Source organism: Zingiber officinale, chromosome 1A, assembly GCF_018446385.1.
Source record: "Zingiber officinale cultivar Zhangliang chromosome 1A, Zo_v1.1, whole genome shotgun sequence".
Lineage (NCBI taxonomy): Eukaryota > Viridiplantae > Streptophyta > Magnoliopsida > Zingiberales > Zingiberaceae > Zingiber > Zingiber officinale.
Window position 1 is genome coordinate 118,065,285 of NC_055987.1, and position 19,456 is coordinate 118,084,740.

General features: G+C 38.5%; 2 protein-coding genes across 3 annotated transcripts; one reads left to right on the forward strand and one right to left on the reverse strand.

The window, feature by feature from the left end:
- Nucleotides 1-897: 897 nt before the first annotated feature.
- On the forward strand, nucleotides 898-6,983 carry LOC122029369 (probable monogalactosyldiacylglycerol synthase 1, chloroplastic). Of its 2 annotated transcripts, none has more exons than XR_006125028.1 (8): nucleotides 898-1,444; nucleotides 1,560-1,732; nucleotides 2,511-2,672; nucleotides 2,749-2,890; nucleotides 5,090-5,314; nucleotides 5,831-5,893; nucleotides 5,980-6,050; nucleotides 6,568-6,704. XR_006125028.1 is itself a non-coding variant. In XM_042588331.1 (8 exons), exons 1-8 carry the CDS (start codon nucleotides 971-973, stop codon nucleotides 6,802-6,804), a joined length of 1,551 nt encoding a protein of 516 aa, XP_042444265.1. In that variant the 5' UTR covers nucleotides 898-970; the 3' UTR covers nucleotides 6,805-6,983. The 2 variants fall into 2 exon arrangements, 1 of the variants encoding a protein (XP_042444265.1); XM_042588331.1 differs by having other exon boundaries at nucleotides 5,976-6,050; nucleotides 6,568-6,983.
- Nucleotides 6,984-7,139: 156 nt separating this feature from the next.
- Nucleotides 7,140-11,431, reverse strand: LOC122029376 (NADP-dependent glyceraldehyde-3-phosphate dehydrogenase). The gene is made up of 9 exons (XM_042588345.1): nucleotides 11,197-11,431; nucleotides 9,633-9,826; nucleotides 9,413-9,541; nucleotides 8,769-8,888; nucleotides 8,498-8,634; nucleotides 8,256-8,411; nucleotides 7,763-8,141; nucleotides 7,490-7,606; nucleotides 7,140-7,401 (listed from the first exon to the last, which is right to left on the reverse strand). The coding sequence occupies exons 1-9, from the start codon at nucleotides 11,339-11,341 to the stop codon at nucleotides 7,288-7,290; spliced, it is 1,491 nt and encodes a 496-aa protein (XP_042444279.1). The 5' UTR covers nucleotides 11,342-11,431; the 3' UTR covers nucleotides 7,140-7,287.
- Nucleotides 11,432-19,456: the final 8,025 nt, after the last annotated feature.

Sequence of the window (19,456 nt, forward strand, 5' to 3'; positions counted from 1 at the left end):
ATTTTTGATATAAAATTTAATTTTCTGACGGATTTGATAATAATTTTATTTTTTATTAATAAAATTATTAAATTATTTAGTTTTTTTAGTTAGAATGTTAAATAGACTTTATTAATTTTAATTTTAAAAAAATTTATTTTTACTAATACATTTTACTTTGTATTTTATGATAAAAAAAATTTCTAATTCATATTATTATCGAGAAACAAAAAAAAAGAACAATGTACTGATGAGAGAACTATTTGGATTTTTAAGAAATATTGAGGAGAAAAGAATTCATTGGGTTTTATAAGAATAGTATTACTAATTACAAAATAAAATGGAATCCAAGCAATAATAAAAAAAGAAAAAAAATATGTCAATTTAAAAATGAATTATATTTAAGATAGAATAAAATCTCATATAAAATTATGATAGACAATTAATGAGGAAATAAATATAAGTACAAGGTATAAATAGGGAGTGGAATCGAATTAATTGACAAGATGTCATTAATAAATTAGTAAGACATTTATAATTAATTAATATTAATGATGTTAATTTAATTTTTTTAATATCTTTAATTAATTAATAAATAACCCCAATAAAATTGAGCCGGGCCTGCGAACGATCCTCTAGTGTCAATTTTACCAATACAGAAAGAGATAAATGTAAATATATCATGGGATAAACTCTAGATTGTTAATTTTTAGAATCGATCTCTAATTGAAATTTAGATGGCATGATGCAACGGTCATCATTCAGCAGATTTAGAAAAAGAAAAATCTCAAATCGAAACCAATTAGATTTGTTAAGTACCTTTTTCTCGGCAACTTTGATTTGATCACGTTTTTTTATTTTTTTTTAGCGATAAATTTTTTGATCGTTTCATCCGCGAGTCGTTAAATCCTTCTCTCCAGTGTAAAAAACAAAACGCACGCACCGTAAATCGACTAAAACTAATCCCCTCGCCGTCCCCCAATCTGCCCTCATGCCGCCGTCTGCCGTCGCTCAAGATCCCTCCAATCTCCTCCATCTCGGCCTCCCCCTCTACCTCGAATCGTTCCTCTCCCTGCTCCCTGCCACCGACTCTTCCGCGCGCCTCAACTCCTCTTGCGCTGTCCGCCGCCTGTCCGCCAGAGCCGCGCTCTGCGCGGCCGTATCTTCCCAGCCGCCCTCCAAGCTCCACCGACTCTGGAGCGAGTTCAACCGGTTCGTGCAGACCCACTGCGAGCGCCGCGCGGCTATTGGGCTTGCCTCGCTCGGCCTCTCGAGTGAGGCGAACCGGCTCGACATTGACGACCCTGGAGTGGTGGAGGATGATGAAGATCCATTGAAAGGGGTGGTGAAGGGTGAGAAGCGGAAGAAAGTTTTGATCTTGATGAGCGACACCGGCGGCGGTCATAGGGCGTCGGCCGAGGCCATTAAAGCTGCCTTCAACGAAGAGTTCGGGGACGAGTATCAGGTAGTGGATTGTGGCATTGTTTTGTCTTCTCAGTTCCTTTTCCCCCGTTTTTTTTTTCTGGTCATAGTAAAAGTTCGTGTACATCAGAATCATTACTTGCCTAATTCTGATGCAGGTGTTTGTGACGGATTTGTGGACAGAACACACACCCTGGCCGTTTAACCAACTTCCTAGGAGCTATAACTTCTTGGTGAAGCATGGTGCCTTGTGGAAAATGACATACTACAGCAGCGCCCCTCGTTTGGTGCATCAACCACACTTTGCAGCAACTTCTACGTTTATAGCTAGGTGAGAGTTTTCTACGTAATTTTTTCTTTGTTTTCTTTCTTTCGAAAATGTTTTTAAAAAATAAACAGATTTTGAACTGCCAATGCATTTAGTGCTGAGTAGAATTGAATCGTGTCTCTGCCAGACTACATTAATAAGTAGGGATCATAATATTTTTGATAAAGTAAACATATGAACAATGAAATCCGATAGAAAAAGGTATACAAGCACTACATGGCTTGACTTGATCCTTTTTGGTTTTAAGTAATAAGTAATAATACAAAATCAATGTTCACATGGGTGTAACATTACATTAATTTAAGTTTAAAAATGCTAAAATGTGTCAATAGTCGATACTACCTCAATTCTCTCCTTTTTCCACTTCAATTTAAAGTGGCTGTGTAAATATATGCTGATAGTCAAACAAAAAAAAGGAGTGAATTTGAATCTTAATACTGCTCTACTAATTTACTACATCTTGAAGCCCTTCAGAGGTTCAATGGGATATTTGTGACTTTAATCACATGTCAAGTGTGTTGTTATTTGTTATGCATAATGAACTTTTTGATAGACTTTTGACTAAGTAGATGCTACCAGATTTTGGTTTGTTCCAGTTCTCTAAATAGTGATCCAGTTTTCCTTAAGAGAATTAAATTTATAACAAAAAAGATACTATTTATTATCAATAAAATTTTTAATCTCTATGAATGAGTTGATATGAAAACATAGCTCAAAAATTTTCTATTGTCCTTTCCCTGTTCCTTTTCCTCTAACTTAAATAGTTTTTGTTCATCCATAGAGAAGTTGCAAAAGGGCTAATGAAGTACCAACCGGATATTATTATTAGTGTACATCCATTAATGCAACATGTTCCCCTTAGAATCTTGAGGTCAAGAGGTCTTTTGAAAAAGATCATCTTTACCACTGTTGTGACAGATCTAAGCACATGCCATCCAACATGGTAAGCATTATTAATTTGAATCTGTTACCTGCTTTTTCTTCGTGAGGTGATTGCGTTCCTTTTATTGTTGTCTTAGGTTCCATAGGCTTGTAACAAGATGCTATTGCCCTTCTTCTGAAGTGGCAAAGAGGGCATTAAAAGCAGGACTTCAGCCTTCCCAGATCAAGATCTATGGACTTCCTGTGCGCCCTTCATTTGTTAAGCCAGTGCGATCGAAGGTGCTTTCTACTAAAATATTCATTTTCCACTTAACAATCATCCTCTTTTCAGGTTTTACATATCTATAGTTGTTATTCATTATCAGAGGTTGTGTGGCAAAGCAATCATGCTCAACTTGGAACTCATAGACAAAACAAGAAATTAAAATTTTTAATGGAGTAAATGCTTGTTAGCAATCACAACATCTCTTATACAATCACTCATAAAAGACTTGATTGCTGACAATGTAGATTGCAACTTGCACATTAAAAAGTGTGTTAATAACATAAACAATTGATCAGCCACAAAAAGGAAGTTTTTTGGCGATTAATTTATTTAATTTATTCATCGCCTTAAGTCTTTTAAGTTAAAAATATTAATTATAATATTTATTGGAAAAAAGGTGATATCACTCACCCAAGCGGCCTATCATTGTCGACCCCATAGCAAAATACAGGCAGGTAAATTACGGGGGGCATTTTGCCCTAGTTCAACCCTTTGCACGGGAAGGCTAGGCACCCAACGAGATATTTTGGATGTGCTAGGAATTGATCCCAAGACCTATTGGAGAAAACACCCATGCAGATACCAATAGTGTCAAGTGAAATGATAGTATTTATTGATCCATGTATACATTTGTCATTAGTGACAAATGTTTTTGTTATTAATTGACTATTATTTTATTGTATCAGATAATAGTGTGACCAAATTTCATGACAAAAAAAATTTAGTCATATATATAATCATCATCCACAACTTTGTCACTGAAAATGATAACCAAATGGATTGCCCCCACTTCTTTTGCTCTTGCATAGACTGACTATCATGTTGAAGAGAGATTTATTTGTAAAATTTATAAACAGAAGAAATATTGTACAATCTTTAATCCCAAATTCCTTTAAAAATAGAATGATGCATATTAATCTTCAATCGGATGAAGTTTGTCATCCAAGCCAATGAGAAGGATAAATTGAATTGTTAAGATGAATTGTTGTTCCACAAGGAATAAATCAACGACACCATTAAGAACAGATTGATCAATCATAGAAAGGAAGCTTTTGATGACAAATTTATTTAATTTATTCATCGCCTTAAGTCTTTTAAGTTAAAAATATTAATGATAATATTTATGGGAGCAAAAAAGGTGATACTGCTCACCACAAGCGTCCTAGTATTGTCGACCCCATGGCAAGATACAGGTAGGTAAATCACGGGGACAGGTCCTTTGCATGGGGGACGTCAGACACCCAATGAGATATTTTGCATTGACTCCAACACCTATTGGAGCAAACACCCATGCATGTACCAACTTTGTCGACCTATGGGGGTGAAATGACTGGAGCAAACGCCCATGCGGAATGTGTCATTAGTGACAAATGTTTTTTGTTATTAATTGACTATTATTTTATTTTATCATATAATAGTGTGACCAAATTTCATGACAATTTTTTTTTAGTCATATATATAATCATCATCCACAACTTCGTCACTGAAAATGATAACCAATGGATTGCTCCCACTTCTTTTGCTCTTGCATGGACCAACTATCTTGTCGAAGAGTGATTTATTTGTAAAATTTATAAACATAAGAAATATTGTACAATCTTTAATCCTAAATTCCTTTAAAAATAGAATGATGCATATTAATCTTCAATCGGATGAAGTTTGTCATCCAAGCCAATGAGAAGGATAAATTGAATTGTTAAGATTAACTGTTATTCCACAAGGAATAAATCAACGTCTCCATTAAGAACAGATTGATCGCGACAGTAATATAGAGGTATCAGATTAATAGACCTTCAGTTAGTGTAGTATTGTAACTAGAGCATCTACACTATTAGAACTACACTATCATGTGGTAATGCTGTAACGACAAGGGAGGTGGAAAGAAGGGTTGGCAGCAACTGTGGGAGGAATAAGGTGTCCTCTTTGGATCAAGTTAGAAGTTAGAGGTTAAAGTGGACAAGGAACTCATTGCAAGAGCTGTCTCACAGCTTATATATTCTCTCAAAACCAGACTAAATTTAGTCCATGTGGGACTGTTGTTCTAATAATCACATTGTTTATTTGTGTCTGATGGCATGCAATTTGCTGCTAAAAGCCTGACCTTCCTACAATCCATGTTTATATCTTCAAAGGAATAACTATTTGCTACTAAAAGCCTGATAATGCTTTATATATTTATTTTGAATATATTTTCTCTTTTTGATTTACACCAGGTTGAATTAAGAAAAGAGTTAGGAATGGTTGAGGATTTACCTGCTGTTCTATTGATGGGAGGTGGAGAAGGAATGGGTCCTATTGAGGCTACTGCTAGAGCTCTTAGTGATTCATTGTACAATGAAAATGTTGAAGAGCCTATTGGCCAGATACTCATAATATGTGGCCGTAACAGAAAACTAGCTGATAGATTGCAGTCAATTGACTGGAAGGTTCCTGTTCAGGTACATTAATTTCTATTGCAGTGATGGTTGTAGTATACTCAGGTAGTATAAATAAATTATTGACCTATGAGAGTGATCTCACTCTCAAAATGACTTAGAAGAAGTAGTTAATTATGTTCTTAAGTTCTCTGAAACCATCTTCAAAATATTGGATTTAGCTCAAGGTTGATCAATCAGAATCAGGGTTTTTTTTTTGTCTTAGTTAATTGACATCATTCATTCTTTGGCTGCAGCAAACGATAGTACTCCAAGAACCACCAGAATTACTTAATAAGCATGTTTAAGTCATACTTTCGAAAATGGAAATGTAATCTAATTTGAAGAGACAAAATTATGTGGAAGAAAACTCAAATTACTTGTAAAGAGAGTTTCCATGATGTAGCGCCAAATTCTTAGTATTACTGGTGCTATGTTTTGTGCATTACTTGCATTATGTTATTTCATTTCAAAATAAGCCTTTGATAAATATAATATGCAACGTTCAAATAATTTCTCTAAATCCTCTTAATTTTCTAGGTAAAAGGTTTTGTCACTAAGATGGAAGAATGCATGGGTGCATGTGACTGCATAATTTCAAAGGTGAATTCTCAGTAGCTTTAGTTTCTTCCCACATTCTTCCGATTATTCCGAGGAACACCTAATCATTTTGTATATTCTATAGGCAGGGCCAGGAACAATTGTAGAAGCCATGATTCGAGGACTGCCTATTATTCTGAATGGATATATTGCAGGGCAAGTAAGTTTGCTGAACCTTTTTCTATTTGCTGGTAGAAACTACTGTTTGTTCCATATTAGCTATAATGTCTCTTCCAAACGTCTTATTGTCAAGTATTTTGGGCTAGAATTGTCAATCTTGACGGCACTCCCTATTTTCAATCATTGCATTCTGAACTTAGACTATAGCCGGGGGAACTCTGTTTAAATGAACTTAAATTGCTTACCTTGTTTGTCAAGGTTAAAGGAATGTTACATGAAAGCTTATAATGCGATCAATCCTCCTAGCTATATCTTACGAAATTCAAGAGAAATTAGTACGCTTTTAGTTTGGTTTCAAACATTGAATGATAGAATTTACACATCAAACGCAGTCTCAAAAATCTTAAAACTTTTGAAATGATTTTATATCAATGAAATCAACTATTGGATTTTTATTCCATCATTAAGATCTTTTGCATGCACTTGTTGACCTATTTTTAGGTTGTCTTTTGCAGACATACGATCTTTAACTCAATTAGTCTATGTCTTGATGACAGGAAGTCGGTAATGTTCCTTATGTCGTGGATAATGGATGTGGGAAGTTCTCAAAATCTCCCAAAGAGATAGCAAAGATAGTTGCCCAGTGGTTTGGTCCAAAATCTGACGAACTCAGGGCCATGTCTCAGAATGCTTTAAAGCTAGCTCGTCCAGATGCCGTCTTCAAAATTGTTCGGGATCTACATGAGTTGATTAGAGAGAGGAGTCTTGTGAAGCAATATTCTTGCACAGCTTGAATGAGCATGAATCCTGCAAATTTTGATTCATTTCTGCAAATTCCTGTCACAGATTGAATTTCTACTCGACCGATGCAATTGTGGTTGTTGTTGAAATTAAAGGACAAAGGTTCGATCTAGATAGTAACGTATAAATTTTTGCCACCTCAAGCATTTGTTGATCTGAGCTATAGTATCCATGAACGATGAGCAACTGTAAAATTTTTTTTGCCTATGGGCATATATTTACATCTTGTCATGCTGTTCCTAAATCTTCCCATTGGTTAGCAGTGAAGCAGCCCTTCACCATTCATGTTAAATCTTAACTAGAAAATCAATTGAATTGAAACTAACAGTTAAATGTAATCAAGAGACCACCCAACATGATCTGTTCTCATGCTTATGAACTTGGATTACAGTTACTCTAGTAGATTGTCAAACTCAAACTCGTACAATTTAGAAATTTCATCATCATAATCATTTATACAAATCTACAAGATCCATTTAACCTATGGTGTAGGATGCAGATGGCAAGTTAATAACTGTGCTCTTGATTTTTGTCATCATATTGATGGTATTAGTTATCCCCTGTGATCCAATTCCACTTTCTTTGAGACCCTGAAATTGAGACAAGCCTAACTTAAACACATTAACAATGAATGATCAAGGTATTTGCATTTTCCTATTAGAAGCAGTGGTTTAAAACCTGGAATGGGAAATGGTCAGGCCCTCGAGCCGGTGCAGAATTTATCTGAACTGTCCCTGTCTCCATGGCATCACTTATCATGATTGCTTTGTTGATGTCTCTTGTGAAGATGCACCCCTAAAGAAAACACTAGTTAGTCCCAATTCAGTGCAAGTTTTAATGTTAGATATCATTATGATCATATCATTTGTGAGAAAGAATCAAAATGGGATATTTATGTTCTTAAAAGCTCAGTGTCATCTGTGACCTCCCTCAGAATGAAAAATAGCATACCTGAAGGCCAAAGTTACTGGCATTACAATGGTGGATACCTTCCTCAACATTAGTGATCCTAATCACAGGCAGTACAGGTCCAAATGGTTCCTCCCAAGCAATTCTCATATCGGGTCGAACATGATCCAATAGCAATGGCCAGATCAGATTTCCTTCCCTGCGATACTCCTGGCAAAATGTTGCTCCTTTTTCCTTGGCATCCATAACCAGATCCTCAATGAAATTTGCAGAAGATTCTGTTACAACTGGAGTAATGTCGCAGTTCTCCTCCGGCGGTCCAACAGTCAATTTTGCCATTTTTGCTTTGACCTTCTCGATGACAACATCAGCAATGGAATCCATGATTAGAACTACCTTAACAGCTGTGCATCTCTGACCACTGTGGTGAACAAAAGGAAGACAAAATTTGAATCTTGCAGAATAAAGTCTCCGGCAAATGAAATCGGTGGAAACCTCTTCCAGGTTTCCACAAGAAATAAAGATGAGAATTGACCTGTAAGAGTAACCTCCTTTCACGATGTTTGCAGCGACTAAATCAAGGTCGGCATCTTCAAGTACAATGCATGCATCCTTCCCTCCCAGTTCCATCTGCAAAGGGATCATTCCAGCTTTCTTTGAAATGGCAATCCCAGTATCACCTCCAGTAAAGCTGATGATATAGAACAGCAACAAAACTTGGTAAAAGTGAAAGGGTGCCAAAGTTGACCTAGTTTAGAGTTGTAACAAGATATGCACCTTATACAATTCACTCCAGGGTGCATTGTTAGGAAATCACCTATTTCAGATCCTTTGCCTGTGACAGCACTGATGAGGCCTTTGGGGAAACCAGCAAGGTGAAAACAGTGAATCATGTGAAGAGCAGCGACTGCACCCTGGTCAATAATAGGGGGATGAGATTTCTCAATAGCATTTGCAAGATTAGGGAAACAGGAAAAAAAAAAGGGGGGAAAAGAGAAAATACTAGAGTTTGGTAGTATAGATGAAAACTTTGCCTAAATTTACATACCTGAGTAGGAGGCTTGAGCACAAGGGCATTACCCGCGATAAGTGCAGGTGCAATTTTAGAGACAGCTAAGTTAACAGGATAGTTGAATGGAGGAATAGCCAAAACAACGCCAAGAGGAATCTAAAAAGAAAGACTTCAAAATTAGAATATACTTACTTCTAGTTGAATAGATTTGTAGCTAAAGATTAATTTACAGAGGTCAGCAAATGAGATCATAGATTCATATCTGGTGTGATTAGATTATTTTAATAGTTTGCATTTGTGCATTTCCACCTTTAATCTTGAAATAACTACTTGAAAAGTATGTATCTGTTGTGCTCCACTAATTAAACTTCCATAATTCTTGATATGAAAAAAGAGAGTTCACTGCAACCCAAGGAGAAAAATATAAATTATTTGATTTGCAATAACTAGCAGCCGCAAGCAGCTCAGATTGCATCACATATTCACATTGAGTACACACAAGTTTTTATTTATGTAACCATGCTATAATTGGAGATCTATGGGCAGAGATTGCTCAGGTGCTTTACAAAGCTACTATAGGACAGGACAATTTACTTTGTGCGCATCTTGTGTCTTCTGAATTTTAAATTGTAAGGGTGGGCTTATTTACCAATACAAAAGAAGAAAACAAAGATGATCACCTTAGAACTCAGGCAATACTTGGTGCGTTCATTACCAGGGAAACTATCAGATACCAGGAACTTGCCCTCTCCGAGTACCCTAACTCCTTCCTCAGCAGTATATGATACTAAATCCCCTGACCTTACCACCTTCAAATCAGTCGGTAGAGTACATTAACTAAGATAGAGATGCATAGAAGCAAACAGAAGAAAGTAGCCAGACAGCCATGATAAATTCTACCTCAGTGACTGCATCCCTTGCTGGTTTGGCAATCTCTTTGACAAGGCACTCAGCAATGGGGCTCTTGTGCTCTTTCAGGATTGCAGCTGCCTTGTGGAGGAGCTCCGCACGCTTCCAGAGTGGTGTTCTTGCCCACAGCTTTTGAGCTACCTTTGCAGCCTCCATCACCTTGTTAACTTCCTCCTGTGTGCATGCTGTACCAAATAGCTAGCATATCAAAAGAAAGAAAGTGGGAAGGTAAGATATTAAATGCACAAAATAGTTTTTTCCCTTTTTCTCACACAAAATACAGTATAATAGGGCACTGGATTAGCAAAACATCATACCATCAGAGAATCAATAACAATGAACTTGCAGATGTATTAGGCCTAAAGTACAAAAAGTGTTTCTAGAATGATTGTCCTCCCTCTCTATCATTCTTATTCTCCCTAGTCTTCTTCTTCCTCCCTTCTTTTCTCTTTTCTTTCCCAACTTCAACTACTGCATCGAAAAATGCTGTGCACTCAATGGACGAGCTGTAGAAATGACTAAAAAAGTAGTCGCTTGCTGATTTCTTCTGCATCAAACAAACACAGGAATCAATCTGCAATCCCTTATATAGGCATGTGCACAAGTGAAATGGCCCCTTGGGCTGGCACACTTGGTACTTGCACATGGTGTTGTTGCAATAGGTCATGAGGTCGACTCTGTGCGAAATGTATTGCGTGCAAAGAACCACTGTGCTGGGTGAAGCCCTCCATGATTTACTTCCTTTCAGATCGCATGGGGCAGTCTTGGAGGGGCTCTCCGGGTGAGGGTTATAACTGTTTTTTTTTTGCTGCATTGTGCACAAGTGGAATGAGAGGTAGGTGGATCACACTCAAGTTTGGTATTTGATAAACAAACTGACGAGGTGAGTGGAACTAGGAAGAGCTTTATTGTCAATGGACTGGTGAGGAATGTAGATGAATGAATGGGATTGAGACGAGCGCCCACGAGAACTTTGGCCTACTTCTCTGATTCTATGGCATGTCGCACCAAGTTCCTCTTTCTCATGTTGGAGAACAAAATAGTCAGATGGTCCTAGAGAAGAAAAGATGGGATGAGGAAGTGGGGCAATGAAATGTTGTGGTAATTTCAGTCATCAAGCTCAGTAAAACTTTGATCTGAGCGTTTTAGATTCTTATTGACCAAACAAAATTGTTGGTTTCCTGAGAATTCAGGAATCCCCTTAATCTTGAATATGAAGATGATGAATGAGATCTCAAAGAGCTGATTTGCCACGCGTCCCTTTAGAAGCGTGCTGATGAGATTGGCACCCCTAGTCGGAGGCAATCCTCTGAAAATGGCAGCCTCAATCCTCCCAAAAAGGCTAATTTTTTAGGGGAAGTTTCAAGTAGTCGCAAAACCTCCAATTATAGGTAATCTAGAGTTCTAAAACAAGAGGAAGATGAACTTATTGAAAAAGAAAAAAGAAAAAAGGAAAAAGAAAAAAGGTTGCGATCACAGGAATCCAGAGATTCCTTGAGACAAAATAACATGTTCCAAGGGGGGAAAAAAGTTTGAGAAGGAGCTCAAGCATCACCTTGAACCTTGAACTGAGGTTTCCTGGTGGTGGGGTTGATGATGGAGACAGACTTCCCGGAGGCTGATGTCTTCCACTCCCCGTCGGCGTAGTACTTATACACCTCCCCGTCGATTATCTCGCCGAAAACGTGAGTCCCCGCCATGATCGCTTCTCTGCCTTCGCCCGCCTACTTCTTCCACTGCCACCCAACGGACCCAAGCTGAGACTTGCACTTACCAGGAAGCTTCCAGAAGTTGACCGTGGCAATTGACGGACGGATTTAAACGGAAGAAAAAGAAAAAGAAAATTTCATTTTTCAATCGCAAAATTCTACTCTTTTTCTTTGAAAAAAAAACTAATGAAATATTAAAATCACCGACATACGCTCCAAAATGTCTTATATAATTTTTTGCGACAAAAATAAAAGGACACTCCTAAATTAAACAAAAAAAAAAAGTTGAAAATGACGTGCTGCCATATATTTTAGGTCGAGAATAACCTTTTGGTGATATTTATGATGATAAAAAATAAATACATTCGTCTTAAGATTTCAGTGCTTTCATCAATCTGTCTCAGGACCTTCCGGTGCTACTTAGCCGTTATAATCATTTGTTACCGCGTGTAAAAGTTTTATATAACATTTAATAAAATATTATTATAATATTATAATAGTTATTTAATAAAAAAAAATCTGTTATCTTAATAGCCCCTTAGTGTTGACCTTATGAATATGAAAAAAGGTAAATATAAATATATAGGAGTTAGACAAATGGTGGGATAAATCTCAGATTATTAATTTCTAAGAATCGACCTTTAACAATTGCACCAAAAATATTATGTAATCACCGTCTACGTTGCACCCTGAAACTATAACAATTCCTTAATAGATTTTACACGCTATAATTAAAGTTATTAATTTGGGTTGGATGTCTCATATTGATCCGCCTGCTAAATACTTTAAAAACTTGGGTTGAAAATTCTCCAAAATTAATTAAGCAGAAAATTTAATGGGCTCATAGGTTTCGACTCACTTAATTGTAATCCAAATTTGGAACTTTTATTTTTTTTTCTATATATACATATGTTTTATATTTTAGTGGGTTTGTGAGTTGGTATGCTTAGATTGAGTTGAGTTGGGTTGAAGATTTTTTAATTTGCCAACTTATCCTACCAAATGATCTAACCACCCCGCTGATAGGGCTATCTAATAGCTCTAATTATAATAGCTATTAGATCACTGATGCAACTATTTTCAAAGTGATTTTAATCTATTTAAAATAATTTTGATAAAATTCAAATGATTTTGATTAAGTTGGTAAAGAGTATTTTGAGTATTCAAAGGTTATGATTTAGAATTTAAAATTTTAATGGAATAATTAATTTTTCATATTATAATAATTACTGAGTAATTTATATACATTATAACAGCTACAACATAATAACTCCTAAATATTATTACTAAATTTTAAATGAAATAATTAATTTTTTTTAATGACGTAGCAGTTAGAAAGGAACTTCTATACATTATATCTAACCGCTAACGAGTGACTTTTATACGTTATAATTAAATTTTAAATCTGAAATTTTCAATACTATTCTATCGAATACTCTTTATTAACTAGTCAAAATTAATTAAATTTTATTAAAATTATTTTAAATTAAATAAATCATTTTAAAATAATTATAATAAGGATTACAGAAGCAACTACTTAACACTTTTTATACGTTGTAATAATTTTGAAAGTAAAAAATAACGTTGAACTACTCAGTTGCTATAGGAGTATTATTTGTTATACATGTGTCAAAAGGTGATTCGTTCGTCTCAGCGCTCTTGTCAATTTATCTCTATGTCAACACGAAAGAGATAAATCACGGGTGGCTACTAGCTATTAGTGTAAATGATTAAGACATAGAGAAAGTTATACTCGGTCACGTCGAATTTCGATTCCAAGACCTCATGTGATAACATCTCATGTTTTAACCATCGCACCGTCCCGAAGAGACCTACTATTTGTTATACATGCACTTATTAAAGGGACATTTTGGATGATATGTATAATTTAAGACGTCTATTTTTTTAATATTTTTTTTATCATTTATTAATTTATCTCCACGATAATTAACGCTATTAAATCATTCAGAAATAAAATTATCCAGAAAATGCACATGAATCAATTTAATTATTTACGCCGAATCTTATAAATAATAATAATAAGAAAAGATAAATCGATGCACGACGTCGAATCCTATAAATAATAATTCACAATTTCCTATTTTAAGACAACCCTGCAAATTAAACTGAAATTCAGAAACCCGTCATTAATTTAAAGGTTAATTACAAAATAAATCACTTGAAAATGGATGCGTCCTTGACAACGATCCAGGTCAGCGGGTGGGGGCACGAGGTTTAGATAGTGAAGATCTAATTGAAAATTAGATAATGTAAGTCCTAGTGGAATAAGACAAGAGGAAAAGTCCAACTAAGTGAAAAGTTGATCGGACATGGACACTATGTGATCAGAAATCTAACGGGAGTTGACGAAGATGAAAAGTCTAAGTGGGTCAAAGGTTGATCGAACACTTGGTGTTACCACCGAAAGAATTTCGATATTTCCACAATAGTATGATATTGTCTACTTTGAGACTAAATTCTCATGATTTTATTTTTAGTCTTTACTCAAAAAGTCTCACACCAATAGAGATATCTTTCTTCTATAAGCTCATGTCTTTCCCATGTATTTTCAATATGGGATTTTGTTTGCAACCTTGCAACCCTAATAATCTCTTCTCAAACGAAGGACCATAGGGCCCCCCTCAAGCGGAAAACCTATATATTTGATGTCTGATCCTTGACCCACCACGCCTTCTTGTTTCGAGGTCTAACCGATCTACTAGGTCTTCTTGTCTTTCGGTGCACCTAACCTACTAGGATTTCTTTGCTCATAGTCCAACTAACTTACTAGGTCTTCCTAGACCTTACCTTAGCGGAAAACCCGGCTTGGGCTGGGTCTGGCTTGAACCCGACTTGAGCCTGTAATCGGGTCAATGGACTGGTTGTCGGTTGACGCGGGTCGCCGGGTGATTGCCCGTTGACCTAGGTCACCGGTCCGAGCCAGAATCGGCCAGTAGGATGTCGGGTCGGTTCCGGTTCCAAGCCCCCCAAATCAGTGGGCTACCGGTTAATCGCTAGTTTGACCTGTTGATTTTTTTTTTTTTTTTTTTGTCCGTTGGAATCGTCGGTTATCCGTTGAGGGGAGGGGGGTACTTTTTTCAACGATTAAGTTCATTTGACTTTTTTTTTTTATCAATAACTAGAATTTAGTATCTGTTACTATCCAAACTCTATAAATAAAGAGTTCATTTCATTATTTTCACACACATTTTCTCTACTCTCATTTTTAATTTTGCATTCTCTACACATTTTTGACTCCATGTCTCCATTTCTAAACACTTTCGTTTTTAATTTTCAACTACATAGAAGGAGGCTGTGGAGGTGTAACGCCCGAAAATTCTCGAAACTGCATTATAAATATTCTATGATTTTTCTGGAATTTTTAGATATTTTTACGGAATTTTCCGAGTAGCGGAAGCAGCAAAAATAAATAAAACCGCAAAATAGTTTAGGCGGGAATCGAACCCGAGACCTATGGTTTAGGGATAATGTTAGTGACCGGTTGAACCCAGCAGGGCCGTGCTGAAAGGAAAGGGAACTAATAAAATTTATATTGGAGTTGGGCGAATTAAGTCTTTAATATAAATAGGAAAATTAATCAAGTGAGGAGGTTATTTTTTTTTCACCGTGACCTATCCTCTTCCAAAACCTCACCGCCGCCCACACCTCTTCCTCCTCCTCTCTCGGCGCCCAAGCCCCAAGGACTCTCAGATCATCCTCTGGTGATGACTCCAACACGAAAGAGGTTCTTCTCCGCGAGAGGAACGCGAAGACGTGAGCGGATCGTCGAGAAGGTCATCTCCACCGGAATTCTAGCGAATAGAATCGTAAGAAATTACGAACCGGAGGTAAGAAACCCCTCACCTGCAGTATAATAGCTACCGTGTGATTTTTCTGTGCATTAGTTTAGTTATATGCGTATGTTTTCGACACATAGGGTGTATTTAACCCTCCTCGCAGGTTTAGGGATCTAGTGAGTACCTTTAGATGGGCCGGACACATCTTTTCTCCTTCAGTTGGAGGTTTAGATGCTGTTGGGTGCCTAAAGGTAGTCTCCCTAATAGAGAGGGGAGTTACAGCGCACTAGGTGTTCGATTAAATAACCAGCTTAGAAAAGAATGCAACTTAGGCATTTTTATTAGCACGGTTGAATGCATTAGAAGCATCTAAATTAGTAAATCAGTTTATTCTAGCTCATATGGGACTACGGTCCAATGGGTGGGCTCCCACAGTCGCCTCTAGGTTCAGACAACCTAGCTCTAGGTTCAGATAACCTAGAAAGAGCAATTTAGAACAGTTTAGCTATACTCAGTATGTTACTTTTCAGTTGGCACTGTACTGGATTAGATATCCATTGGGCTGGACTCCCATAGTCGGTCCCTAGGTTTAGATAACCTAGTAGCTCTACTAAATTCGGGACTTGCAACCCCGGGTCTAGTTAGAAATGCGCGCATAGCACGTACAGTTGCTGGGCCCCTCAGCAGCATGTTTAGTATTTTCACTTATTATATGTATACGGTTTTCAACCTTTCACAAATTAGTTCGTGAATTCAGTACAGTTCTAGCAGTAGCTCAGTTCTTAGTATCAGCTTAATTTTTCCCTGTGAATATGCATGATGACTTTATGTTCAGCTTTAGATATGTTATGATTGTATGCTTATATGCCATGCCATGCTTAGTTTATTCAGTATATCCAGCATATGTTTTAAACAGCATGATTTAAAATCATATTTGCATCGTTGCATGTTTTGTGAGGTAGATGGTTTCTTACTAAGCTTTTTAGCTTATAGATACTACTTTTCTTATACTGCAGATAAAGGTAAAGGAAAAGTGGATCAGTAGTGGAGGCTGGAGGGCAATGCTATCAAGATGTGTGTGGGCAGGAGTTGGAATAAAGATCTTTGGGATCTAAACAGTTTTACTTCAGTATTAGCACTTTGCGTTTTTAGTTTTCATTATTCAGTTTTGATTGTTAAGTGATATGAGATAGTAAACCATGCACTATGTAGTATGCCAGGTTTAGAATGTTAGTAGTTTTATATTAGTGTGATTTGCATTGGTTTAGAGTTGTTGTGTGAGGTTTTGGCACGAAGTCTTGAAATCGATTCGGCGAAATCGAACTCGATCGGTCTCGGACCGATCGGGGCTGATGCCGGATCGGCCACCGATCGATCCGATCAGATCTGATATCAGTATCCTCCGGATCGGTCCACCGACCGACCCAAAGACGATCGATGGCGTTCGAGAGTTTCGGTGCACGGATCGGTCAGACCGATCAGACATACTGATCGATCCGCCGGCCGATCACCACACTGGATCGGTCGCCGGCCGATCGATTGGGAAAAACGATCAGACTCCGATCGATCGTGGATCGATCGGCAGGTCTGTAGGTAGTTGGGAAGTTTAGTTTCTAGTCCCTAGCTCAGTTGGGATGTTCAGTTTCCCCTCCTTAGCATGTGTACACCAGCAAAGAAGGTCTTTAGACCTTTCTTATCAGTTGTATCCATCCTTAGTAGAGTAAAATTTTAATTAGCCCAGCTTTCCACACAGTATAGTTTAGCATAAATTGTAGCGACCGGTCTTACAGCCAGTACCCAGAAGGTGGGTCGTTACAGAGTGGTATCAGAGCAGTGTTCCATACTTCCTACACACACATCAGCATTGAACCTGAGCTTCCAAGTAAGAATACCTCTACTTTATTTATGCTCCTTGTTTTGTTATTACAGTTCATGTTTATATGCCTACTGCTTGTTAGTATATGATAGTTTTAAACATGATATCAGTAGTGATATAACTGTGATTACATTAGTTATGTTATGCTCTCTACGTCTTTAGAAATGGCACGAGGACGCCCAGCTAGAAGGACACTAGCTACTGAGCCCCAGCAAGAGGCAGGCAGTTCAGTGCCTCCGCCAGATCTTACAGCATTAGTGGCTCAGTTACAGCAGCAGCTAGCTGAACAGCAACAGGAAATAGCCACCTTAAAGGCTAATCAGCAGAGTACCCCCACAGTCACCCCGGAACCGAATTTGACGACTCCGGTAGTCTTAGAGGTTCTACCAGCTCAGCCTACAGCACCAGCACCAGCACTAGCACCAGCACAGTAGCCCCAGCAACTGAGCCAAGAAAGGAAGCCTATCTGATCCAGTGGCAGCGAGTCAAGCCAGAGAACTTCTCAGGCACTAGTGAACCATGGGATGCACAAGCCTGGTTCAAAACACTGGAGAGCACGATGGAGCTTCTGGACTGGCCAGAACACGAGAAGGTGAAGTGTGCCTCCTTCTGCCTGACAGGAGACGTACGCATGTGGTGGGAAAGAATCAGAACGAAGCGCCCAGTGAACCAGATGTCATGGGCTGACTTCGAGAAGGAATTCTTTGAGGAGTTCTTTCACATACAGGTTACAAACCGCCACTATGACGAGTTCACTGAGTTTCGTCAGGGCAACCTTTCAGTTGAGGAAGCCGTGAAGAAATTCAACAGGTTGGCTCGTCTATGCCCAGAGCTAGTCAGCACAGAAAAGGAACGAATCCGGTTGATGCTCAAGATGCTGAGGCCAGAGATAGCAGTGAATGTGGCTAGTGGCATACATAGGCCACAAACCACAGAGGAGTTAGTGAGCAGTGCCTTGACCACAGAGCATTACCAGAACAGCATAAAGCAGCAGAGTCCAAAGGCCAAGGAAACCCTCACACTCAGAAACAGCAAGGTCACAACTCTAACTGGAAAGGGAACTCCAACAGCAAGCGCAAATCAGGGAGTGACCCAAAGGGAGGACCATCTAGCAAGCGACCCAGTTATCCAAAGTGTGCTACTTGTGGGAAATTCCACCCAGGGGTTTGTCGCAAGGGCACACGAGGATGCTTTGAATGTGGACAAGAAGGGCACATGGCCAAGCAGTGCCCGAACAAGACCGGTCTTCCTCAGCCACAGCAGATTCAGTATGCAGGCCAGCCAGCTCAGTTATATCAGATGCAGGCCGCTCTAGAAGGTCCACTTATCAGCCAGGGCAGATTAGAAGCCCCTCCAGCTATGGCGAATGCGAGGATCTACTCACTCACCAGAGAGGACGTAGCCAATGCCTCGACAGTTGTCACGAGTTAGATTAGCATTTTCAAGATAATGCACCGTCATTTTATTCGATATTGGGGCAACCCATTCATATATAGTCCGGATGTTCTTCGAAAAATTAGAAATACCCTCGGAGGTACTCGGTTAGTTTTTGATGGCACTACCTTCGGGAGAGATCATGACATCCACGCACTGGCTCAGGGCATCATAGTAGGCAGAGAGCTCTTTTGTGATCCGATGGTGCTAGAGATGACCGACTATGACGTTATCTTTGGAATGAACTTTCGATCAAGTACGGTAGAGTGCCGTAAGCAAAAAGTCATCTTCCAACCTGAAGCGGCGGTGCAATTTGAATACATCGGGAACCAAAGAGAAGGCCAAGAAGCTTCTCGCTATGAAAGCATAGAAGCTCTTGGATTCGTGGATGTCTGATTCCTAGCACATGTAGTCAACGCCAGCCAGGACAAGAACCAACAGCTAGCAGAGGTTCGAGTCGTATGTGACTACCCAGCAGTCTTCCCTGAAGAGGTACCAGGCTTAGCACCAGACAGGGAGATTGACTTTGAGATAGAGCTCATTCCCGGTACAAATCCTATCTCCAAAGCGCCTTATCGCATGGCTCCAGCAGAACTGAAGGAACTTCAGGAGCAATTACAGGAGCTGCTCAACAAGGGTTTCATACGCCCGAGTCACTCGCAATGGGGAGCGCCTGTATTGTTCGTGAAGAAGAAGGATGGAAGCATGCGACTGTGCATAGACTACAGATCACTGAACCAAGTCACGATCAAGAACAGGTATCCTCTTCCCAGAATCGATGACTTGTTCGACCAGCTGAAGGGAGCAGCAGTGTTCTCTAAGATAGATCTCAGATCAGGTTATCATCAAGTGAAGGTTAAAGAAGGGGATATACCCAAGACAACATTCATAACCAGATACGGACACTACGAGTTCGTAGTCATGCCCTTTGGCGTGACCAATGCTCCAGCTACATTCATGGATCTCATGAACAGAGTATTCAGGGAGTATTTAGATAAG